At 40.4% G+C, this 27139-nt stretch overlaps 1 protein-coding gene across 2 annotated transcripts; it reads left to right on the top strand.

The window, feature by feature from the left end:
• The first annotated feature begins 19719 nt into the window (after positions 1-19719).
• Positions 19720-26360, top strand: OLFML1 (olfactomedin like 1). 2 transcript variants are annotated; one of them, XM_068194692.1, is made up of 3 exons: positions 19720-20150; positions 22461-22746; positions 25582-26360. In XM_068194692.1, exons 1-3 carry the CDS (start codon positions 20025-20027, stop codon positions 26358-26360), a joined length of 1191 nt encoding a protein of 396 aa, XP_068050793.1. In that variant the 5' UTR covers positions 19720-20024. The 2 variants fall into 2 exon arrangements, with proteins under 2 accessions (XP_068050793.1, XP_068050792.1); XM_068194691.1 differs by having other exon boundaries at positions 22458-22746.
• The last annotated feature ends 779 nt before the right edge of the window (positions 26361-27139 follow it).

Genomic DNA, 27139 nt, shown 5'->3' with positions numbered 1-27139 from the left:
CTTCAGAAAGCAGGCAATTTTTTTTATTAATAACTTTATTTTTATTTATTTAATTAATTAATTTATACATTTATAAAACAAAATAAAATAAAATTTTATGCAAAATGTAATATCATTTTAAATTTTTATATATTTATTTTTTATTTTTATTATTATTATTATTATTACACATTATTGCTGTGCTGTGTCGACTGCATCAAGGAGTTGGGTGGATCAGGCAACTCTGTGTTAGAAGCTTCCTGGGAAACCTGCCAACAACCTCTTCCTGAAAGACTATTTCTTACCCAATTCTTTCATTCTGACATGTCTTCTAATTACTGCTCTGTGACCCTATTCAGTTTTCTGCATCAACTGGGATGATAATATTACCATAACAAGCCTGTACCTAATGAGACCAATATTCAGAGGTTACTTCTTGTCTTGTGACAAATCGTAAGCCACCACTGCTTCCTTTTCCTGCAGTGACAGATGCTGGGAGTGACTTCAGCATTTCCTCACCTCGGGAAGTTTCCTGCACACGCTAAAGTGCCCTTAGAAGGCAGAGCCCAGCGCTCTGCTCCAGCAGAGAGCAGAGGGGGCTTCTGCTCACCCTCGGGAAAAGATCAACTGGAACTCACTGGGATAAAGAGCCCAACAACAGAACCAGCAGACTGAGCCAAGTGAAGCCTCATTTGCTCCAAAAGAACTTGTCAGCACTGGAGGTCAGAGGCTACGAAGAGATCTGCCATAACAAAGCACGTGCCTTTCCCAGCCGAGGCCCTGATGCATTTCCTGCTCTGGAATCTGCCTGTGGAGCACGCAGGCATTTCTGAAAGGTGGTGAGAGGTCAGAATGGACTGGTGTGCCAAAATCATAAGAAAGCCAGTGTGCAAACTGGGATTGAAATGCAAATTCCTTGGGCTGATGGTTTCTCCTGTCTCCTGCAGCCTGCTGGAAAGGCTGTGCCTGCAGCATGGAGCTCACAGCTGGAGACAAGGGAAGAGATTCCAGATTTATTTGCTGTCTTGCTAGACATGTCAGTATGCTGGTGGTGATCTGACTGATAGGATTGCTTCTGGAGAAGGGCTCCAGAGAAAACTGGGATTTGGGCTGTTCACATCCCAGTCTCCCAGCACTCTCTGAGCCCAGTGCTGGAATCTTGACATGCCCCACACTCTGGAAGGACCAACCTGAGTGGCAGCTGCTGCACTCATTTGCATCAAAGCTGAGAAGGGATGCAAAATAACAAAAGACAGCTAACAAATTGTCCCAATGGTGCCATCACAGGAAATGAAAGTAAAGAAACTTCATATAACTAAATTACATCTCCATTAATACAGAAGTGAGGGCTCCTAAAAGAGCCACGCAAAAAATATCTAGAGAAGGATGGAAGACGCTTACTGAAAAAGGATTTTTAAATAGCAGGAGAGTAGTTCTGGCTTAATCATCTCAATCTTTAATCCGAAAAAAGATTTTTGTTTTTTTTATGTTCGTGCTGAAATTCACAAAAAATTTTATACCGAATAATTTTTTCGTGTATCAGAATTTTCTTTGGTTTTATGTAGATTTTGTATTGGCTGTGTACACTTAAAAGCCACAAATATTTCATGTTGCAAGGGTGAGAGGGAAAAGCTTACTAATCTTATAAGTAAAATAAATTAACTCAACTTGACTGTGCAAGAATATAAAGTCAACTGTATTACATAAATCATTGTAGTTTCAAAGACAAGAGAAAAAAACCTCACAGGATCAAGGTGGTATAGCAGATTTCACATAGAAACAGTATGAAAAGCCATGATATTCAGTTATTAATAATGTTCCTAGAACTTTTCATGAAAGTTTGGTCCCAATCACGTGACTGAAACTTTTGCTGCAAACTTTGCCGAGTCCAGATTTGATTTTCCCTGTTTTCTTTCTCCTCCCTTTCAGTCCCACCTTTTATCCAGAAAGAGAAATATTCACGATAATTCCTTGATAGCATGCACTTCAAAGAAATAAATATCTACTGAAGATAGGCCTCAAGGAATTGTTTTTATTTTATCCAAAAAAAAAAAGTAGAATTTTTTGGAAGTGTAAAAATAAAACAATTTTGCCCTTTTAGCCTGATAACTATCCTGGAGTAGAACTAATGTACTCAAGTGACACAGCCTTTAAATTAAAAATATAAAAAATTGAATACCTCAACATGAAATAATGAACACTGTAGCTACATCCAATACATGCTATCTAAGATTTAACTTCAGGAGAATGCAACATGCATGACCTTCAAAAAATCAACTTATGAATACTAATTGGGGCAAGCTGTATAGACATGTATGTCTGCTATGATGAAAATAACCTTCCCAACCATATCCTGATGCAATCTCCCCTCATTTCAGACTTTCATATTTTAGGATACGCCCTAATCCTTCTTCAAATGTGGGACTATCATGTTTCTAAGCCTGAAATACTGCAGAAATAGGTGATAAAAAACCCCAACATTATTTAATTTGAACAATGATCACAGAATGATCTGCCTTCTCAGCTATCAGTCTCATACAACATTTCTCTGAGATTCTGTGATTTAAGGGACAAAAAATTGCTGGAGACTGGAAACCTGAAACCATTAAATATTAAATAGAATAAGGGTAGCAGGAGCTCTTTCTGCATAAAAAATATTGTTTGTTTTTCTTTTTTTTTTTTTTTTTTAATAATATCCTAACTATAACAGCCCTCCTATAGCCATGTCACAGTTTGAGTTGGTTCATGAATACTGGTGTCCAGGGTTTTCCTAAAAGATCTAAAGATCTCAGGGGAAAAAAAGGGGTGTTATAAATAACAGCTAAAACAAAATAGTAACCTTTGTTTTTCAATGGCAATGTTTGGTCCATTATAATCTATCAATGGCATAAAGATAAACTTTGTGGACAGAGGTAATATCTTTTATTAGACCAATTAGCAAAGTTCAAAAAGACAGGCTGGCAGAGATGGATGAGCACTGCTTGTTTATTTCTCCAAATGTATCAGCTTCCCCTGCACAATTTCCCTCCCCGTTAATGGTTTCATTACCAGTGATGATTTCATCAGTTTGGCACCTGTCTGTTCCATCCACTGCCAGTGAGCCCTCTCTGGGCACTGAGGGAAGACTCTGGCCCTGAAGCAACCATTTAAACAGATCTGTCATTTTGGTTTCTATGGGAACATACATCTGCCTGCTTTCCCAAGCTGACAGCCAAGTCAGCCCCCCAGTCATGTTCCTTTATTTTATTTTGCTCTTAACCATTGTAAAGACATTTTATTCTCATGCTCACCTGTTTTGGAGAAATTCTGCTACAGCCACCACTTGCCTGCTGGTCCTGGCTGCTGTTGGTTCAACCTTGATTGAGTTTGCAAATCTCCCTGTGGCTGACAGCCACAGCCCATCTCACAAACCCCACACAGCTCACTTCCTGCCCTCTCATCTGACTCAGCCTGGCAAAAACCCACCCATTTTGCTGCCTCAATTGTCAAAGATCTTCCAGGACATTAAAACTTTGTACTTCTTAATTTTTAATAACTGCAGGCTCTCAATTTTCAATTTCAAGTGCTACACATCTTTTTGATTAATGAACTTTTTCTCTGCCTTCTACATAGACATATTCTTCAACAAATACCTATCCCAAAAAGTCAAGTCAGTTTGTGGAAGTCTCTTGACATACCAACCAAAATATGTTCCAATAACCAAGGAACCAAATGCATCCATTCACTTACTAACTGTTAGTCTGAAAATTTACACCAATATTTCATTAATTTTCCTGTTTGCTACAGTTCCTAATGTGTCAAGAGAGAGATTTCCTCACGTATTTCCATATGTAATGGTTACATTTCTTAAATACAGTCTTGGAACCATCTGATCTAATTCCCATTACTTTATTTCCTGCATGACTGACCACTGGAGATCCTTGTCCAGGACCTTCATACAACAGACCAAGAAACAGGAGTTCTAAAATTAGAGCTTGTTTGAAAAGCTTTCCAATGAGAATCAGCTAACAGACCAGTCCTTGCTGCCTCCAGTGCCAAATGAAAGTTGCTGTCCTGTTCATACAAATCTGAAGGACCTCTCATTTTGGCCTTTGAAGAGTCTGCCTGTGCCCATCATGAGGAAACATGAAGAAGTCTTCTGCAGCTTTAAAATTCTGCTAGTGACACAGGAACATTTCCTTCGTCAGGAAGTGTACAGTGTCCCCAAGAGAGGGCCCTCAAACCATGGATCCTAGATGCGGTTGCAGCGAACATTAAAAGTTATGAGCATGATCATGATGTAGCTTTTCCTAACTGTATATTCTTTACATATTTCCCCACAATTAATGCTTAAAACAGTAGCCTGGCTTCATCTTCAAAATTCAAAGCAGTTTTCTTCTGCTTCAGCAGAGGGAAAGGTGGGCTTCTCTTGTGTCACCAAAGTGCAGCTTATTACAAAGGCTTTTGTGACTACAAAAAATAAATCTTGATTTCACCATGACTTTAAAACACAAAATCCATCATATTGGCAGCAGATATGAGTACAAGACGGGTGCATTGAATAGTTCAGCTCTCCTCTGCAATACTTCCAGCTCCTTTCTCTGAAGTATATCAGAAAGTGCTTCAGAGCTCCTTAAACAAAATCTTCCTACGTGGTTTGATTAATTAGTGCAGTCAGAACTCTCTTACAAGTCTAGTATTGTATCTTAATTAATTGCTTAGTGTTTCTTTTGCCTTGGGAAACTTGATTAATGGTCTTCAAATCAAACATCTGGTCATACACAGAAGCAATCACTTACCCCTCTAATGGAGTGTACAGGTCATAAAGGCTGGGAATGGCGCAGAGAATGTTGGTCCTGCACTCAGTGTGTATTTTAGGGGATTTCCAGAGAAATACCTTCCTGGCCTTGGTGCAGGAAACCAGTTCTGTCCTTTTTTGCATGTGTAAATCAGTGTCACCTTCAACAAAATATCGCCCCACACTCAATTTTGCCTTTTCAGAGCTGGCATTACCTGCTCCCTCAAACCACAAGGAACAAACAGAAAAACCCCACATTCTTCAAGCTTGGCTGACCCCAGCCCTCTCTTAAGGATTTTCTGTCTCTGCTATCCTGAGTCCTTTTCCTTCAGCCAGCCATGCCATTTCTATTGTTCTTCTGCAGAGAAAGCACACCAAGCTCTCACAGTCCATCAGTAAAAACACCTTGGATGTGCCTTGGATGACCCTGTGTGTCCACACACGGCAATTCCCCCAAAATTCTGCCAGTGTAGCTCACAACTTCCAGCCAAAGAGAAGCCACTTCTGTCCAGTGCATCCCCAAGGTTTCCAGCAGGTTCTGGGGCTCCGCGTGGGAACCACGCGGGAAATTCCCCCGCAATGTTCCGTGGGGGCTGAGAGAACGCCAAGCTCGTGCAGTGCAAGTGTCCAAAAAGAGTCAGTGCAGCTCACAGCGGGACCAGCTTGCTCAGGACAGCTTCCAGAACACTTTCAGTCTCTCAAAAGCTGTTTCAATCTCTAAGCTGCAGCTCTAATTCCTGTAATTTTGAAGCATTTTTACAGGGACACTTAAATTCTTGTTTTTGTTTTTTTTTTTGTTTTGTTTTTTTTTTTTTGTTTTTTTTTACCAAGAAAGGATAAAGAATAAATAAATAAACAAGAATAGAACATTAAATTGTAAAATTTTGTGGATTTATTTAAACTCTGTCATCTTTGACAAATCACCTCGAATTAGGAGTTCAGTTTTTATGTTCTAGTTTATGAAATGGGATTTGAGGGTTAAGTATTGGGGTCTAATTTTCAAATTTAAAAGTGATTTTAATAAATAACCCAGTCACTAAAGTTGGTCCTAATACCTCCAGATGCTTGTGAAAAAAAAAAAAGGACTTTCAAACTCAGAGGAAGATGAAACTAAAATAAATTTTCTTCTCCTATACATGTTACTGGATATGGTTCACAATTAATATCCATAAAATATGTTGAGGTCCCTGGCTATAAATGACAATCACATGGTGCATTTATGTACAGCCTGCTGTGGTTATTAAACACCACGTGAGACTCTGAGAAAACAATATTTTCTGGTACTAATTACCCTTGAGAACATTGTTATGCCTTCAGCTTCTCGAGGAATGGGTTGTGTTTGTACCTAGAACAGTGAAAAGAATAAAAACCAAAGATCAGTGCTTCACTCAGCAGCATCAATACACTCCTTTTTTTTTTCCAGGCCAGGCACTGAAAGCACCACTCCCCTAATGGGTGGTTATATATGTGCCCCCCCCAGGGCAAATATTTAAAGATTTATAGTGATGCATTTCCAAAATACCATTTTAGGCAGCTTTGTGGGAGCTGTCCTGGGTACAGGAAGGCACCTTCATCTTCTGAGGCTGCAAATCTGAGAAAGTAGTCAACAAATGATAAAGTCATACTTGGAATCGAGACAAAATGAAGAGTAAAAGGTACAGCCTAAGGAAATGGCTCCTAAGCTATTTAGAGTGCTTTCAATTGACAGTGCTCATTTTTTATCCTCCTAACGTGAAGAAGCCAAATGACAAAATACTCATTTGAGTTAGTCAGTGAGAAATCATGGCTGAAGCACTCAGGACAGAAAATTCTAGTGTTTATTTTAGCCCAAATTAGTTTGAAGGACATCTGAGAGGTAAATGATCATCCAGATACATCCCATAATGGATACTCTACTTTGATTTATCTGTGGCATTCCCTGAACATTGGAAGAAAAGAGAAAAAGGTTTGGAGATTTGTGGTAACATTTTAAAAAGCAAGAGAAGCAAGCAGCTATTCTTCCTGGCTCACTTCAGCCAGTAAAGATCTGATATTATAAATATTGTGATAAATGAAAGCAAAGAATTAAATTATGCCTAATACCTGGGTGGACTTCCATGTTATTTCACGAGGAAAACTATTAGTAGAGCAACACATTTTATGTAATACAAAAATGGAGCTACTCAATGCCTTTTGAATTTCCTGCTGGTAATTTTTTTTTGTCAAAACTTCACATACAACTTCCACTGAACAGCAGCAGAACATAGTTTTAACTGGAATTGTTGAGTATGTGTTTAGCAAAGGCTGAGTAGTAAATTATTCTGCTTATTTATTATTCAGATTAAGTCTTCCAGAAACATTTCCTATTCTATTAATTAATAATTTGAAAGCTGCTCAATGCAGAAAGCTGTGAAGAGACAGCTTTTTTTAAATTTGATTGTTTCATGAGCAGAATGTAAAATGAAATTGCAAAAGTGCACATTTTTTGCTGAGATATAAACAAGTAGCCCTGCTACTCATCACCTCTGCAGCTTCCCCAGCCATACTTTGTCCTGGCTACCAACTCTTTACTGAAGCCAGACTAAAAATAATCTAAATACTAACACGTAGTGAATCACATAATGCATCAAATATTTTATATTTCTCCACAGCCTGGCTGAAATACACGTGCAAAAACTGGCAAATTAGCTAACATTGCTGTAGCTACAATAGCCTGAGGATATAAGCCAGGCAAGATTTATTGGGAGACATGATACCTTTTATTACATCAAATGATGCATCTGGAAAAAAAAAAAAAAAACCAAGTGAGGCTTTCAAAGGCACAAAGCTCAATTCTGAATTATTAGCGTGCATGCAGGTACGTGCACACGGGCCAAGCAGACAGAGTTCAAAACCCACAGAACATGATTCTGTGTGCAGATTGAGCCTTTTTTGTTGCTGCTGTACTGCAGAATTCCCATATTTCAGAAATCTCTGAGATGGCAGCGCTACGTCAGATGGGTTATAATCAGTTCTGGGAGAACTGAGCTTCCTCAGCCCCGTGGGCAGTGCTGAGAATTAAAAGCCACAATCTGTCCAGCTCCCTCTGTTTGCCAGCCACGATTAAACAGAACTTAAAATCTGTATTTTCTCCACAATATTTTGCATACAATGAAAGTTCTTTTAAAATTAGTTTGCCAAAACATGTTTGCCTTCTATTTATAACAAGGCAGGTCTTCCATTTGTTTTTCTAAGTACCCAGGAGCTCGCGCTGGAGACTGATGTTTGAGATTACAACAAACTGTTTGAAAATTGTGAACTACAGTCATTCCTGACATTAAGACAGATGCCCCAGAAGTACTTTCTCCTCACTCTTTTCTGACAGAATAAAAGGTACGCCAACTTATAAATAAAAGATTTAACCATGCTTGCAATTGCAAAATTTATGACTCCTCCTCCAAGCATGTGGGGTCCAGTGGAATTCTACTCCCTGAACCAGTCTTTTACAAAAACACAATAAACTTCCTTCAGGCGAGAGAGCTGTTTTGTTTTTTTTTTTTTATTTAAGAGCATATAGTTAATATTACAAGCAGCTATGAAAGGGAAGAAAAAGGAAATCAGAACACGTGAAGCATCAGGACATTCCAAAATAGGTAAGCACAAATCTCAAAATGAGGCTTTTAAAATTCAATTGAAAGACCATTCTATATAGGATGCTATTCAGAAAACCTGCTGTGTTTGGATAAACATATTTTTACAATGCCAGTACACTGGCATAATTGTATAGTCTATAGCCATCAACGCTCTCTCCCATTCTGTTTCTAGATGCATCATTCTCGTGAGCCCTTTATTTGAATACAAAAGCAGGGAATGATGTAAACCTCAGCAAGTCTGCACAGGCTCTCTGAGTTGGCTCTCAAGACACTGAAGGACTGGGGGAAGCTGAGCAGAGAAGCACCACGGATATTAAAGCCTCCTGAGCACACTGCACCACCTAAAACTGTTGAACTCGAGCCAAAAGGAAAATAAAACTGAAAGAGGTGCCAGATGGGAATGTTTGCAAACTTTAGGCAGTTCTTTACTTAAAAATAAAATTCCATGCAATAATTGCTTACCCTAAGGCTCTAGATCCAGCACACACTGTCTGCATGCTGTTCTGTATTAAACCACTTTGTGACATTTTTTCCGCGCTCATGTGAACTGCTCAAACCAGAGATCCATCACTGTGCACATAAATTCATGATAAGGAACCATATTTACTGAATAACTGATCCCAAATCAACTCCTGAAAAACGCAATGTTTCTGCTGAAGCCAGAATTCCATTCTCATGTCGTGCTTGACTCTGTCCTCAACTCTGAGGCTGCAGAACTTCCCCCCTACCCCACTCCCAGTGCTTCTCAAAGTGAATCCCATCTGATACGAGCAAAAGGAGCGCTGCAGTAGCCAGCCCACATATGTCACGTTCTGGAGACAAAAGGGGAGTTTACAGCTATTCTACAGCATCAAGGTTACTGCTGCACAGAATAGAAGTACATCACACTAATCATTTACTTGTGTGCTTCTCTGAGCATAAATTGGCACTTGCTACCCAGAGGAGTCACCCTAGGTGTTTTGGAGTAGATTGAAATTCCTTTCTAAGGATTAGTCTGTGCAAACGTCCTGCTGGGCAAACTGATTTTTCCATGTGTATTTTTCCATTTTGTCTATATTCAGTTTGATTACAGAGGATTGGAAATTTCTCATGGGATGATGCTCATTGAAAATAGGTAATTGGGATAGCACAGCTTGTGAAGCTTTGGAGCAGTAAGAATAAAGGCATATGTTCTGTTTGTACCACTAGCACTGTAAAATCTTTTCATGGCTTTTGAAGTTTATTAGCCTGGTTGTAGACAGAAAAACTAGGTAATTAGGTAGGTGAAAAAGACTCTCCAGTGTACGATTGCATTCCAAATAGCTACGATGGAAACAAGTCCCATTGTAGCACTCAGTGGTCTGTGGCATCTTTCACCCTAGGTGTATTTCACCTTCCATGTTTGTGACTGAAATGCAGTAACTGTGAAAACCACAACTGCTTAATAATGCCAAGAAACCAGGCAATGTCTAGAGGGAGAAAGGAAAATGGGTTTCAGCTCATTTTAGTCGATGCCAGCTTCAAGAAGAGTGAAATGATCCAGAGTTCACTTTTAGCAGACCATGCAGCTGGAGCCACGTTCCACGTCACGAAGCACTCCGTAGGATCTGTAATTACTGATCCACCAGGGTTAGCCAAGAGCTCTCTCTTCCCATTCCATACCAGCCCCTAATTGTTGTCACAAATGGTTCAAGATAGCCCATGGGTGTGCATATCCCCATATAAAGTAACTGCAGTTACCCACATTCTTATTTAGCCTGGATTTGGGACTGTGTTTGTGCCCCAACTCCCAGCCCACCTGGGCAGATGCACTGAATGGCCTCACAACAGCGGAGAGCCAGCACAATAAACACAACACAAGTCCATTTTTCTATGCAATGGATGGGTTTTAAGAGGCAGGGCTCTCAGTTCCTGTCCCTCTTTGCTCTCAGAAACTGTTCCTGTTTCCATTTTAAAGTCACATTAACTTAATTTGTGGATGGTTTCAATCTTTTTGTACATTAGAGCAGGACAGAAGAGAAACAACGAAATCCATGAGTAGTAGCAATCCATGAGAAGCCACAACACCAGAGGTCCAGGGCCTCTTACCTCCCTCCTGGGACAAGTACCTGCCCATCCTAAACTGAAACAGCTGCTGAGGGGCAGGACCTTGCTGGGCCAAGGCTTAGATCTCACAACTGGGGCACACATGCAGCATAAACCATCACTAAAATCTTGATGCCCCTTGGATGTATATGCAAGAATTTCCTGTAATCCTGTTTAACTGCTGACAGTGCCTGGATCACATTCCTATTTTTTTACACTTGGCAGAACTCTCTGCATGCATCACAATATACAGAGGGCACAGGTTTGACCATCTGGCCATAGATGTCAAACTGAGACATTTTCCAGTGGCAGCATCTGCTTGTTCCACAAAAAGCAGTGTGCTTGCAGCTTTGGGCTTGTTACTCAGTAGGGCTACAGATGCATTATCTGGGCTACCAGGTCTCCTTGCATTGCTTTCTTATAATTCACCTTTAACTCTATAATATTTTTTTCTGTTTGAGAGACTCTGGGTGAGCATATTTGTACTGCAAATGTTTAATAAGGAGCCATGTGAAACACGCACCAACAGGAAATACGTAGCCCTGCATGGAGGCAGGAACTGGCAGCCTGAGAGCCTAGTCTATAATTAACAGGCCATGGCACATCCTCAGCTATGTGGCAACAATGCCCCTTAGGAGCCAAGGGCAATACATGTGGCAAAAGGATAAAATTCAGACTGTTTACAAAGCTGTCTATGCCTTCTAATGCCTGGCACGTGCCAAAGGTGGAGGAAATTGTAGTATTTCCTTAGGAGGCATTTCCAGTAAAAGGAAACATGAGGCCTAGAATTAAAGACTGAGCTGTCCTCCTGTAAAATCTCTGCAGAAACACCCCACAGGGTTTCTTCCTACGTCCTGTGCCATTTCATTGGGTGTGGCATTAGTAAATCACCGATGTACTTTAGAGTTTGAAGGACCAGCAACCAGACTGTACTGAAGGCCAGGAAGAAAGTCACAAAAAATAAGCTAGTGGCCAAATCTGATGTGTCACTTTTATGCCATGTGAGGCAGTGACATCTTTTTAAATCATCTCTCAGGCAGACACACATAGATCATTTTTTCAGAGGATCTAAAAGAATATATGTAATACTTTCACGTGTATTAGAATATACATAACACTCTACATGTGTTAGCACTAACACAGACCATAATTCATGTTCTAACACTAGCACAGCCCAAAATTCATGTTTTAACACTGTCACACACAGACTCTCTGCTAACTCTGCCACGGCAGCACAGCATGACTGCAGGGATTGCTTACCTGGGACTCCTCTCCACATCAGCCCAGCTGTGTTCCCGAGCCCAGGACAATGACAATGACAATGCCACAGGGACCGTACAGTCCTTCTGCCAGGGGCAGGGGTGCACAGGGCACACAGTGAGGATGTGGCAGAATGTTTGGGTGTGATGCTCATGGGTCCTGTGCAGAAAAGGGAATGATATTTCACTGTTATACCAGCAGGCCTGAAAGATGCAGCAATGTGCAGGCTCCCAAGTGTCAGGAATAAATATGTCCTTTGGAGGGCTAGGCTGATTCAAGAGCAGAAAAGATATCTCCCCCACGTACAGATGCTGCTTGTCCTCTGCTGCAGAGAATCACAGCAGGAATTTTATGTTTGAACATATGGACGAGTTAGTCATGCCCTATCTACTCAGAGAAACAAACAGAGCCAGGTTGGATAGCTTGCAGGGCAGAACAGCTTTTCTTTTTTTCTTTTTTTTTTTTTTCCCTACAACCCAGTAAAAGGCCACAATGGTGGCACTGAATTTCCATTTTAAACAGAAACAGTTTCTGATTGTCTGGCTAACTGGGGGCTTGAGATGGAAAATTTTACCAGATATTATCTATTGCTGAATGGATTCGGTCCTTTCCAGCCTTCCTCCTAAGACAAGTGTTTTGCTTTTTTCCTCAGAAAGCACTCTGTAAGTTGCATATTTTTATGACAAGACTGAAATGTTTTCAGCAGAAGCTCACATTTCAAACCATACAAATTCAGTGTGCACTGAGCCCTGACAGGTCAAAGGGAACAGATCAAATCCACTTGGTACAGCACTGTGAAATGTTGTACACTGTGCACAGAAACGTGTGACCTTTTCCTGGATGGAGATAATTAATTTTGGAGATATGACAAAGCTTGGAGAATGGATTCAGTATAACAATGGTAGCACTGCTAAACAACAAGCTGACTTCTAAAGAAGAATTAAAGAAATGGTTATCAATTATTCATGACAGCTTAACTTGTTTATATCCTTTCCAGGCAGCATAGTGCATCTGCTTTATTATTAATCATCAGCTGGCACCAGGACCATTTCATCTGATACACTGACTTTCAAATGTGATAGTGCTAACCCCAGAGAGAGCATACAGGCCACAAAACCCATTTCTTACATATGTGTCATGCCTAGAGTTCACTGTGTTTGTTTGGAAGAGACTCTCTCTAATCTGGAGTCTCCAGTGAATATCTTATTTTCTCTTCACTTTCAGAGATTGGGCGCAGCATAATATGGAGCATACACTGAATGAAAATATGGACATGTCTTGTCAAGGTGGGGCTTTGAAAAATGTCAGTTTGAAAATCTGTACAGCTGACTGCTCTGCAGGTCCAGTGGACACACCCTTTCCTGACCTGCAGCTTGTCTGTCAGGAGATTTTCTAAACTAATACTCAGAATAATGTGTCTCAAAAAACATCCTCTCTTCTTATGTACTTTTTTTGTGCTTATTAACTCACATGCCCCTGCTTTGCACTATAATTACTAAGTTAATTTTGCTTAGATTCTCTGGCATGCATCAAGGATAATTTTGAGATCATAAATTGGTTGGCAGAAATAAAAGTTGGAAATAAAAAAGATAGAAATGATGAAATTTATTTTTGGGACCAGATTCGAGAGACACAAAAAATCTATACCTGTAGATCACCATTTAAAGTCAGAATTTTTCTCTTTAGCTCAGTTCCTGAATGCAATTCTTAATTTTGAATTCATCCAGAGAAGTATTCTCAGACAGTGTAAAAATTAAACAAATTTTTCCAGAAGTAGAAATCTCAAGACTCCCGTGTAGAAAACTGAGAACACAACAGATCTTGTTAATCTTCAGAGCAGGATTTAGGTGATAGCAAGCAGATATAAATAGCAAGAAAAAATCCAAAGTATTTTTTTCTTTTACCATATTTTGATTTTTCTTTAAAAGTTTCTTTGTAAGTACCTCTTGTTTTTAAGCGTGACTCTGGAGTTCAGGCTTGGCCCGTCTTCCTCATTTTTACTGGTAATGTGAAAAAAAAACAGCACAATTTATTTCACCATTCTCAGCAACTCCTTCAGGGCCTTTTCTGTCCTAGTTCCCCCACTTCATAGACGTTTTCCCATCTTGTAGGGTTTGGGTAGATTTAACTGGACACTTGCTAGCACAACTCCGTTCCACTCAGCTCAAGTTCCTGGCGCCGTCACCACCACCAAATCTCTGAACGTGACATCAGCAACCGCTCAGAAATTCAGAGCAGGATCAGAGTTTTAGTTTGGAACAAGGAAACCAGAGAGTCCTGAACTCACTGAGCAGTCCCAGAGCACATCACCCTGCCACAAACTCTCTCCATACCTGCCACTGACCCACGAACGTTTGCATTATTCATCGTCACTAAATGTATTTCTTCCACCAGCTGGTGGCATTTAGTGAGCCCAGAGGGAGACTTGCTAAATCTTCACAGCTGTCCCAGGTATGTACAGAGCCCTTCTTGGTTCTTTGCAACACTTAAGTACAGGTTATGAACCCATTTCTTCCGTGCAACAATAAATGAAACAATACTACATGATGAAATGGTACCTTGTCAGTGTCTACAGCCCCCCCCAGAAAAGCCACAAATAAACAATAAAAAAACCTGAGAACACAACATCCTAGGCATTTAAAGTTCAAAAAGTATCTTTTCAGCTTTTCAGAAGTCATGCCTCACACCTAAAAGGCCTATTTGAAAAATAAACATAACTAAAAAACCACACCAGGCATTCTCAACTGAAATGAGTTGGGAAAATGTCATAATCATTTCCTGTAAATACTCTGAATTTAAAGCAATGTCATTTTGACTACTACACTCCTGTGAATAGGTTTAATGAACATGAACATTCAAGCAAAACGAATTTTAGTGACAATATTCATGAGCGGATTCCACACTGGAAAACAAGCCAAAAGCAAGGAAAATTCTAATGTTGGTTTATACTGAATTGTGTAATTCAAAGTTTGTTTAGTTCTGGGCTTGTACAGATTGAAGTTTCGAGCTACTAGGAATTGTCTTTGATCAACAGAACTGGGATTCTGAGTTTGGCAACAAACAAACAAACAGACCATTCAAAGTAACTGCACACGGTTGATTTTTATGCCAGACTATTACATGATCCATGTCCAGATGGAGTTCTCTGGATTATTTTAGTAGTTATTTAGTAGTTATAGTTCTTATAGAAAAGATGGAACAGGCTTTTTGGTAGGGTCTGGAGCAACAGAGCAAAGGACAATGGTTTTAAATTAAAAGAGGGTAGATTCAGACCAGATACAGGAAACTGATTTTTTACACTGAGGGTGATGAAACACTGGCACAGGTTACCCAGAGAAGTGGGGGATGCCCCACCCCTGGAAGCACTCAAGGCCCGGCTGGAAGGGGCTCTGAGCAACCTGCTCTGGCTGAGGATGTCCCTGCTCGTTACAGGGAGGTTTCAATAGCTGAGCTTTACAGGTCTTTTCCAACACAAAATATTCCATGATTCTATCATTTAACTAACCGTCTTGGGTTAGAAATGCAAGATGTGGCTGGGCTGTGTGTTCTATCCCCATCTGTCAGAGCTGGGGCAGTTCTCTGCTGTTCATGGGGCAGTTTTTCTTTATCTGTCCCACAGCCAATCCTCCCTCCAGGAGATCTCTTCTGTTAATGGGCCATTAATTATTAATTATCTTCTGTTCATGGCCAGTGAGTGTCCCTGCATGGCTGATAAAATTCCATCATCCCATGGGGAGATGCTCCGCCCAGGGGAGGAGCCAAGCATTCCTACCTGGATACAATCTGACCTTGGGAACACCACAGCAGCCTTTGCCCACTGCATTCCCAGAGGAGCAGCTTTCTTCCCCACTGCATTCCCAGAGGAAACCCAGGCCCATCCCCACCAGCCCTGGAGCTTCAGAGGAAAACTCCAGGATCCTTGTCCAGGATCCCTGCTCCAGCAGAAGCACAGCTGGCACTGCAGGAGGGCTGAGCCACCATGGGATGGGACTGCTGCCACCACCCTGACCCACAGGCTGCCAGGGCCTGCTCTGACTCTGGCAGTGTTGTTTTGTATTACTGCATTTTTATTTTATTTTTATTTTTCCCTAATAAAGATCTGTTATTCCTACTCTCATATCTTTGCCTGAGAGCCCCTTGATTTCAAATTTATGATAATTCAGGGGGAGGGGGTTTGCATTTTCCATTTCAAGGGAGGCTCCTGCCTTCCTTAGCAGACACCTGTCTGTTCAAACCCAGACACTCCCACAATAAATCTACACAAATAGAGTACAGCTTTATTTCCCTTTTATGATTTCATTCGTAGAGCCAGTCCTGATGCAACAACTCATTTTTCCTGCAAGTGCTGAGCATCCTGGGCTCTTGCTGGTGCCGGGTACTCTGGCATTCCCTGCTTGGGGTGGCACAGACCCCAAACCCTGCCAGCTCAGCCCTGTCATAGCGCGCCCCTAAAGCCTGGGAAAGCTTTCCCTCCACCTGGCTCCCCGGAGTTCTGCACCACTGAACCACTCTTCCCTCTGCCTGTTCTAACTCCCTCAGAGGCTTTGGAATTGCGTGTTCCAGCCGAGTCTGCCTTGCAATTCCCAGGGCTTGGGAGCCGCCTAGTGGAGTCCTCTGTGAGTCCCAAAATTCTGCCAGTCCTCCTTATCACTGCGATCCTGACTGATATCACTCCCTGCACTGCTTTTCCAGCTGAGCACCGCAGAAGGACTTCACCTGGACTGCATGTGTTTGTCTTTTCTACAGAAATGGGAGTCACTTTCTAAGGTATAAAACTGAAGGGGGAAAAAAAACTAAAACAACAAAAATGCAGTGGCAGAAGTGGAATTAAGTGCTGATTTCCCACGGTGACAAAGATATTTTCTAACCTCCCAGATCTCAGCATTAGACCACTGGCCAGCAGCAACAAAGAAACTTGGTTCTGCAGACCCAAATCCTAATAAAATTAGAAAATACAGAAGTAGACCACGACACTCTCTATATTACTAATATAAAGCATCAGTCTGATTCACCAGCATCAAAACATATCAAAATAGGCAGCTGGAAACGAAACAAAATTGCAATCACAAACAAAATCCCACATGAGCGCACAAGCACTGGGATGTCAGGCTGAGCAGTAGTTTTTTCTGAAGCAGGTGTGTATAAGATCAGTAGAAAGCTCTGAATCAGACTCTGATTTTTCCTTTTCATCGGTTATTGCTCTGCATGCTGAGGTTAATTAAAGATGAAAAACATAATTAACCTCATTTTAAGCCATTGTGTAGTTTGGGAGTAAAATCCGGTGTATTTGTGCACTACTTGGAACTAAGTGACAGGAGGGGGTGCTTCCCACTTGTTTTCAGGGATGTAGTAACACAGGGCAAGGCATTAGGACAGCACCTATGGCTCAGAAAAAGCCAAGGAAAAAGGGTGAGGGAGCCCTGGGAGTCAGGGATATTCCCAAAGCTCAAAATGAAATGTGTCTTGTGATTCCTGTGAGGAGCTGAGAAACCAGGGTGGGACGGGAGGAAAAAGAACCTGATTTATTGTGGCACTTCTCTAGTTATCCCACCTGAAATGACAGAAAGAAAATGACTTATTAAAAAAACAAAACAACAAAACATAGAATGCAATCATATGAGTGAAATAATGCCTTAAGGAAACGTCATTCTTCCCCCAAATCAAGTACACACGCTGAACTGATTTCAACATTACTTTTAAAACACATAAAGCTCCATCCAGCATCTGAAATCAAAACCACAAACACAGATGGAGCTGAAAATTTCTATTTTTCCTTTGAAAATATCTAACAGCTGTTAAAACAGACACCAAATGGTAAAAAGGTGGAATAAATGCAGCAAAGAAGCAGCGTTGACAAGAAAAGGACAATGTCTCAGCCAGAGAGAGGACAAGGACAGTGAAAAGACATATTCACCTGCATTTATACACTTGCTCCCTTTTAAAGGTTTGAGAGGCCTCTCAAATCAAAGGAGTAATGGTCATGACAAAAAGAGTTCCTTGAGTTAAAAGCAAACTTTTGCTCTGTTAGTGTGTAATATCCTGTGCACTGAGACCAGTCTCTTCCCAGACATGCCAAACAATTCTGCTTTAAATCACCATCAGACATACGTATAGATATAGATAGATATAGATATAGATATATAGATATAGATTATATAGATGATATAGATTATATATATTAGATATAGATATAGCTATAGATATAGATGATATAGATATAGATGTAGATGTAGATTTAGATATTATATGGATAGATATAGATGATATAGATAGATATATTTATTTGTTTATTATACAGATTATAAGTACTTGGAAAAAAAAAACAAAATATTTTTGTGTATATCTAGGCTGAACAGAAGTGGAAAACATACAACAACCAAAGCAAAATAAATGCAAAATAAAAACCCAACAAAGCTCAGGACTTAGTCAGGGGCTGTGGCATGCCTTCCCAGAACTGTGCATTGGATGTGGACCATCACTGCCATTTACCACAAGACCATGGTTTAATAAACATGGGAATGCCTCATTTGTAGAAATCCTTGGAAGGATTTCTAGGATTTGTAGGAATCCTTCTGGTCTTTCAGCTGTGGGTGATTCTAAGAAATTATTGAGCAACATCACAGAATCCATATGCAGAATGTTTAAGCTTATCAAGGGTGTACAGCAGTTCAAGATATTTTACCTTTTACATTCTTTTCCTTGTCTTAAGATAAAGGAAATAAATTCTGTGTCAGTATCTTGACTTCTAAATATGCATTCCTGAAAGGAAGTTTGTAATTTTGAATTCCATCATCTTCATCTCCCAGTCATTACCTGGGACAGACATGAGACTCAGAGAACAAATCTGAAGGGTTCCAGGTTCACCTCAGAGGTTAGATTTTTTTTTTTCCTATGTTGATCTTCCCTGGTGTTGCAGCTGATTACTTTGTGGAAAAGAATGTCAAGATGTTCCATAGGACAGAATCAAGGAAGTTCAGACTTCCCAAGGTGTCTGCTATCAGGGCAAGCTCTCTGTCCCCTCAAGCAGGAGCTCTGGAGTAAAGTGAAATGTCACTGGACTAAAAAATCAAATATTAAACTCTCTGTGCATCACTGGCACTGCCTGTAAATAGGAGCTGGCAAATTGTGTGCCCTCTTAGGGTAAAGCAATACTAAAATACAGAATACTGCTCGGTGCACTTGGGTGAAATTTGCCTGCAAAGCACACATAACCACTGTGCAAAAATCAAACACAAGGAGGAAAAAATCTGCCTGCTGTGACACACACACACTCTCTTGAATTCTGCAATCATCACAGGCTTACACATGAGGCAGTTAGAAAGAAAAAGAAAGCTTGGTAAATGTGATGAAATAAGAAAAAACTGAAGAAAAAGAAAAATGGGAGGGGGGAAGAAGTGAAGAGGTGGAGAATTCTGAGAAACAGAGGCATCCAGCTTGGCTTTGGATACAAAGGGAGTTTTTTAAGCTCCTAACACATAGTTTTCTAGCAAATAGAATGTTAGCATGGCCATGAGTTTTTCCAAGCAAGGCATTCAGTCAGGAAAATTATGAAATTAAATAAATACGAATTGCCTCAAATGCAGTAGGTTCATGTAAGTTAATTGTAATTAATTTGTAAGTCAGATTAAGTAGAATTATTATTCCAAAAGGAGATATCTGTTATAGACTCCACTAAATGGACACAGAGTTGTGTTAAGGGTATTGTTTTCAGCTGGAAAAGTAGTGTCAAGAGAAAAAGGAGGAGGAACTTTGTTTAAAAAAACAGTTTTATGTCTGGTTTCCAGTGCCACTGTAAATAGGCTGGATAGTGGAAGTGAATGAATTGCTTTAGATGGTTTTAAAGGCACACACATCCAGCACCAGACCTCCCTGAGAAGGGCTGGCCTGTGTTGCACCCACTGTGAATCCACTCTGACCTGCACTGAGCCCGCTCTGCAGGGTTGGTCACAGGGGAAAGCAGATGGGAGGAGAAAGGAGGGTAAAATAAATTACTTTTATTTGTATTTAATAAATTTTGGCCTACAGGCTCGATGTGACTCAGTGCTGAACATCTGGGATTGATCATAGGATCACAAACTGAGAAGTAGTCATCTGGCTCCTAGAAATAAACACATTCAGTCCCTCTGCCACAATGTTACTTCCTTAATGATAGAATGCAACAGCCATTTTAAGTCCTTTTAATCGTTTCAGCCACAGTATTTTTAACTTTTTAGTAATTTTTAGCTTTTTTTTTTCACTTCAGATGGTGGTAAATTGCATTTGATCTTGGACTGGCAGCGTTTGGGATTGCCCACAGAACTGATTCACTACTTTCCTCCAAATTTTCTGGTGCAATGGTAGCCTTACAAGTCCATTTTTTGCTGATTCCATCCCTTATGAGCATCATGGGAGCAGCACAGTACATGATGCAGGACGCAGCCCTGCTGAGCTACATTGACCAGCGCTTTCTGTCTCTGGAGGTATGTGCCTGATGAATCCTTCTGCAGCAAAAGAGGTTGGAAAATGTGTGGATGTTCCGAGGCCAGGACAGTCTGTATGATACATCAAAACAGGAGGGTAAATTTCCAGCTTTTTCCTATGAATGAGTAAAATCTTTGCTAAAACTTTAACTGTAATGATCCCAAATTAGCACATCATTTGTTGCAGGATATAATTTCATAATGTTATGGTTTTATTCTGTTATCATTTGTCATTTTTTTTAATGACATCAGTGAATTTAGCTAAAAATGCAAATGTTTATATAGAACTGTCACAGACCATCCTAGGGAGCAGTATAAACATATTGTCACCAGTAGAAGAGCTGTCAGGTATTTATTAGCAAGGAGATAAAAACTTATCATGTATTTTTCCTGTGTGCAGATATTCCTGCCTGGAAGGATAGTTCAAGACACATTCATGCAAACCAGCAGTGTACCTGCACTTTAAATAAACCTTTAATACCTGAGAGACTGAAATGCAGTCCTTTCAATTCCTTGAATTCCTTTCAATTACTTATATAAATGTACCAGTTCTTGCTTTTTTTTTTTCTATAGTAAAAAGCTACCAGTACTGCAAAATACCTCTTCAGTATTGGTGTGTTATAATCATATATTGTTTATTTTTAATTATTGACGTGTCCCCGGCTCCTGGCTTGCATTTGCAGACTTATAGAGAAGCTCTAGCTTGCCTGATTTGAAGTCCCTTTTTGTACAAAACCCTCATTAGTCTTATCTTCTCAGCACAGAAGGATTAACCTGATATTCTCTTCCCACTGTGTGGATGGAGATTTAAATTTTCTTTGCCACTCTAGGAGTAACTTCACCTGGCAATTCCTATTCCTTTAGCACCCATTAAAAATGAGGTAACCTGTGGCATTTGGTGCAAGGGGCACAAAAGTAACAGGACTTAAAAGTAACAGAGAGTGAGGCAGATACTGAAGACAGCACTTGAAAATACTTAAAATAAAGGTTTTGTAGAATGTAATTAGGCAACTTCCTGGGGACTTATGGTCTTGTATAAATGGGGGAGAGAGGAGGAAAACACAGAAACCACAGGTCACCAACCAAAGATCTGCTCAAATGCCTCATCTCCCTAAAGTGGCAGCTGAACTACTGTTTTCAGGGTGCAAATGAAGCAGCTGCATTGCAACAGAGAACCATATTACTTACCTTGGAAAACACTGATAATTTGAATTTAGGTGTAAAGAAATAGTTTTTTGGCTTTCTTTGGTTGGTTGGTTTTTTGTTGTTGTTTTTTTTTTTGTTGTTGTTGTTGTTGTTGTTTTGGGTTGGCTTTTTTTTAATACAGCCAATAATTTAAGGAAAAAACAAACAAACAAAAAACTAAACACTAAACTTCCTCAACTACAGCATTTCAGTATTTTCATTTTCATCTTTAAATGGACAAAAAATAGCTACACTAGATGAAAAATAGGTTCTGCCTTTGTCAGAAGAGGTATATTCATGTGAAATGTTCATGGCTATAGATTTCCTGCAGAAAACTCTTTGACACTGCTTCACCAGGGGTCATACAGGAGGAGTTCCAGAAAGTTTATGGAAAGCAAATCATCAGAGATCATGAGCCCTTCTATTTTAAATGCAGGTGAACCCAGTGGGAAGAAATGCTGATGTCTGACTTCAGAAGGCTGAATGATTTCTTTATTATAACTATACTGTAATACATTAATATACTATTTAAAGGAGATACTAAAACTACAAACCTACTTTGCTAACTACCATCTCTAACTCACTCACAACTCGTGACCCTGTTCTTGAGAGTGAAGCCACAGGTGGATCTGATTGTCCACCAGGCTCAAACAATCCTCACCAGAATCCAATCAAGCAATCACCCCAGGTGAACAATTCTCCAAACACATTCCACATGGGAAAAACAAGGAGCAGAAATAGAAATTGTTTTCTCTTTCTTCTCTCTGTGTTCATCTATGAAAAGATCCTGAGAGAGAGAAAAGTGTGCCTACCACACCCTTCATTATCCTTGGCTGCTTCCATCAGGGCAGTTTTCTTTCTTTAGGCAGCAAAACAAAGTATCTGGCTGTCAGTAACCATGTCGAGTTAAAAAAATGTGGATTTTTGTCCAGTCTTTTGAATTTTGTGCCAGTCTGAGAGGTTCAGCTTACACAGACACCCAACACTATTCCACCCTGGGCTGGAATAGGTGGGTGCAGGGCACTGGGAAGCAGGGCTGTGAAAGTACTCGTGAGTGGGGTTGTGATGTGCACAGAATGTCCACGTCTGTCCATGTGTTCTTTTCCCGTGTTCTGACTCAAGAAGAGGCTGCAGAAATGCAGCCAAGACGTGCTGGAATACGTGGATGAATTCCGAGAGTTCTCCAAGGCGGTGCTGTCCCGCCTGGCAGGGCTGAGCACCGACAAGACTGAGCTCAAGGGAGAAGTGGAGAATTTGCTAAGGAGGGTCGAGCACGCCCAGAGGGACATTGACTACTTTGGATCTGCCAGGGATTCCAACGCCTGCGTGGAAGTGCACGAGGACCTGCTGAAACAGCAGCTGCTGGAAGAGGCAGAAGAAAAAAAGAGACTTAAACTCATGTTTAATGCAAGTAAGAACAGTTTGCTTTTCAGAACTTCGGTGTGAGCAGTCCCACGTGTGCATGCTGATGCAGGGATAACAGATTTTCGTTAGCTGTGTGAATACCACAGATTATTGCAAGGGGTCTTGGGCTGTGTAAATACTAGACTTATAAAACCCATGTATATGCAAAAAAGGTATGGGAGAGGGAGGGAGGAAAATACAGTTCAAACATTTACTTTGCAGAAAATCTACTGCATATGAAATTAATTCTCTGGAAGTTACTTTTTATTATAAAATAATAAATAGGTAAAATCCTCTGAAGATGTGCTCTTGCAAAGTCCCAGAAAAATACATTTCTGAGCACTGCAGCTGTGCCAAGGAATTAATGGTTGTCTTTGCTTTTTGGGCTAGGCAGGGACAAAACCCCAACTCAAAAGTGAGTCAATAAAATACTTAATTCACTCCTGCAATATTTACCTGCTTTACTTTCCTGCTCTATCATTCTTGCTCTCCTTGTCCTCTCCTTTAATAAGAGTGCACGCTGCCTTGGCTATAAACCAAGCTTAGTCCTGATTTGAAAATTAGGTGTTATGATACCCAGCATGAAGAATATATGCACAATCTATAATTTTTTTAAGCAAATGATATTTTATAATTACCTTTACCTTAAAAAGTTGTGGTATGGATATAAACCATATATTGTACACATATTTAAAGTAGTCTGTTTTCTTTTCATAGAAGTAAGAAATGAAGAGTAAATAATAAGAAATACAAACTGAATTTTTAAAAAAGTGAGTAAAAGAACTTTAGCATCATCAATTATACAATTCCACTGACTTCAGCAGAATTAGGCTGATTTAATTTTACACATAAGTTTATAATTTCTTCTTTGAACTTTTCAAGCAAATCATTTTTAGGGTAGATGCTTACTGAAGCAATCACCTATTCTTCTTCTGAGCTCTCCTTGTACTCCACAATTCAGTGCTCGGAATATCGATAGTTCCTTTTTCCATTTGGAGAATTTTTGAACATTAGGCATTTTTTTCAGAGAGGAAAATAATTGGGGATTTTGAAATTGACTGTGGTTAAGGCACTTTGAAAATTGTATCTTTCTGAGAGTTTCAGAGGGGAAAAATTACTTTCCATTTTCCTTTGTTGGAAATTATTACTTTAAACTTTATTGTAGCAGCTCATGGTAACTTTATTTTCAATTTGTTCTCTACTGTCAGTACTAGTCAGATGCTTTTCCCATTAAATTTGATGTCAAAAGTATTCCCTGTGAAGATTTTACAGCACTTAGAAAAAGTAGGAAGGTCCTCAGCTCTGGAAAATAGCAGCTCTGCTTCTATGCTGTCGTGTCTTAAACAGACTCCATGATTATTTTTGCTGAGTCACTTCAAAAATCTAGCAGAAAATAAGGTTTCTAAGTCCAGCTTTGCTACTGGGTTTGGGTCAAGTTCGCACAGAAGATAACAATCAGAGAAAAATCTGGTTGTTTCCCCTGCAGAGGAAGATGCTGCTAAGGCTGCCTAGGGTTTTTGATTCAGCAGCTTTAATTTTTTTTTGTAATCGATCTAATCAATAAATGTTAGATTTGAGAGAGCTGTTGTGGCTTGCTCAGGGAAGGCACTTCCAGAATGAGGACTCCCAGGAAAAAAAAATCCATGCTGGGGCAGCAATATCCAAAAGCTTTGATTAGAGGGTATCAGTACACACAAATTACATAAAGATTGCTTTCTACAGGCAACTGGAGTCTTGCCACTGACTTCAATAGGTTTGTATCGGGCCAAATAGGGGGGCTGGTTTTGCTTTCTCCATTTCATCTGCTGCCAGAACTTCCTGCCTTAGAGCTTTGTTTGTCCTGTTTACTGAAATGGCTGCGCTCCACTGAAAGCAATTCTTTCAACTTCAAATGCTGTAATTTATGAGTGCCTTTGGTAAACAAGCTTGTTAATACACTTTGCAATAGTTCTTTTTCCTGGAAAGGATGCTGCTTGATAAAGATCTCAGAGTCTAAATGCCCGAGTCCTCCCAGGCTTGGTGCTTTCTGGTCTGAAACATCCCTGCAGAGTGCACACAAAACGTGGGGAAGCCAGAGCTGTGACTCGCTCTCTGCTGATGCCAGTTTTAACCCTTCAGTGAGGTAAAGAGCTGGGTGGTTCCACCAGCCAGCTCCTGGCACAGGAATTGGCAGCACAGACATCACACCAGCTCCTCCAAAGGCCACCTCGGTGCATGCACACCCCTGGCTGTGTGATCTATATTTTTGCTCTTGTTCCTTTGTGTGCAGGTGTTGAGAAGGGGAATGCGAAGATAGCCCAGCTTTTTGGCTTTCAGTTATGCTGATCTCTTTTTATTTCTATTTATACTACAAATGCATAAAAAAGAGGCTATCTGAAGATAAGACCAGTCCTGAAACAAAAACACTATACAATGGATTTTAATTTGTATGCCTCCAACAAGAAATAAATCTAATTACTTTAGTGTGCTGATCTAAACCAGAAGTCAGTTCTCTGAAGTAAAAATTATAGCCCTGTAAAAGGACAGACAAGAATAATCACAAAATCACTAACTGTGCTCTTGGTCTCCTCTCAGACACACAAATATCCAAATGTTTTGGCTGACACTGGTGTAACAGAACAAAACCCAACACTCTACAGGTAGATGAAAATACCACAGTTTTCTTACTAAGAATATATCACAGAAAACTATTTTCAGCACTACTTACCATAGCCACACTGCTGACACCTTTACTGATATATTGACTCAGGCCTCAGAGATGAATTAAAAGTAATTCAAAGAAAGAAAACTAGAAAATTTACAGATATTCTAATTTTACTATTCCTTGGTTACTTCCTTGCAGGTTGTGACCACATGCTTGCAGGTATTAGGTCCCTGAAGGTAGTTAAGAAGACTGGAGGAAAGCATGGCTCTTGGATGAAAGATCCTGGCAAAAAACACGGGAAGATTTATTTATTAAGTGACTCTGTAAATAACGTGATTTTGGAATTTGCAAATATCATGGCTTTCATGGAAAACAATGAGACTCTGAAGGCTCGCCGAGTGCCCTTGCCACTGCCCTGGGAAGGAACCGGCCACGTCATCTATCAGGGTTTCCTCTTCTACCACAGACACGGCTCCTTGAACGAGATCGTTAAATTCAATATCCAGAGAAGAAACGTAGCTGACCAGATGCTGCTGCCAGGGGCTGGGAGGATTCCTGCCTACCAGCTCTCTCCACAGACAAAAATAGACCTGGCTCTCGACGAGCAGGGGCTGTGGGCCCTCCATGCAGAGCCAGAGACGCGGGGGAACATTGTCCTCACCAAAATCAACCCGGTTGGCATGGCCGTGGAGCACAGCTGGGACACACCCTGCAGCAGCAGGGATGCTGAGGCAGCTTTCATGGCCTGCAACACCCTCCACGTGGTCTACAACTCTCCTTCTGGCGGCTCCTCCCGCATCCAGTGTGTTTACGATGTTCTGGGTGCTCTGGATGCTCACACAAACCCAGGACTGCATTTCCCAAAGCGCCAGGGTGGCCACTCTACCATACACTACAATCCCAAAGAAAAGCAGCTCTTTGCCTGGGGCGATGGATCCCAGATCATTTACAAGCTTCACACGGAGCAGAAAGTTTAAAACCTTTAGCAGCTTTTCAAATAGACCTAAAAGCCACCAGTCCCAAGTCAGCACAGCCTTTTTGTGTATTAAAATGACATTATTCCCTACTATTACAAATTTCATCCATTTTACATAACTTGAGACTTATGTACCCCAGTAATCTAAATGCCCAATAAAGAATATGTGGACTGAGTTAATACAAATTACATGATGACTAAATATCATACATGCACAATCCCTCCCTGCCCCCCACCTCCAAATTAAAATCTAAGGTTAAATTAAAAAACCAATAGCCCATTTAGACATGTTCTCTTCCTATTGGAACTATGTTTTCTGTTCCAATGCCATGGAAATCAAATCAGAAATCCTTCCTGTCCAAAACACAGTTTGACAACCTTCCCTACTCTGAAGATCACTACAGAAAGCCTTCTAGTAAGCAATGTAAAATCACATGCTTCCAGAGAAATTAGAGATCATTTTTAACAGGAGAGGTTTATTACACCACGAAGTGTAGGAATATACAGCCCCACAAACATGGTTTATATTTAACATAGAACTCTCATACATCACATCAAGGCCATTCCTATTCACTGAACTTCTGGAGTATTTCCATGAAAATTCCACACTTTTTAGCCACATAGCTACATCCATAGTACAGACCACTGTTGATCCTGCCAGTACATTAGCTGCAGCCCAATATTCACCTTTTTTCAGCTTCAGGTTGCCACCTCTCACTATTTTTTGAGCATATCACTGATTGTGTGTCAGAAGAAACGTTCCTAAGTGAACTCTTCTGT

The sequence above is a fragment of the Anomalospiza imberbis genome, chromosome 6 (genome assembly GCF_031753505.1).
Source record: "Anomalospiza imberbis isolate Cuckoo-Finch-1a 21T00152 chromosome 6, ASM3175350v1, whole genome shotgun sequence".
Lineage (NCBI taxonomy): Eukaryota > Metazoa > Chordata > Aves > Passeriformes > Viduidae > Anomalospiza > Anomalospiza imberbis.
Note: the sequence above shows the minus strand (reverse complement) of the source record. Positions and strands in the feature narration are given on the sequence as shown.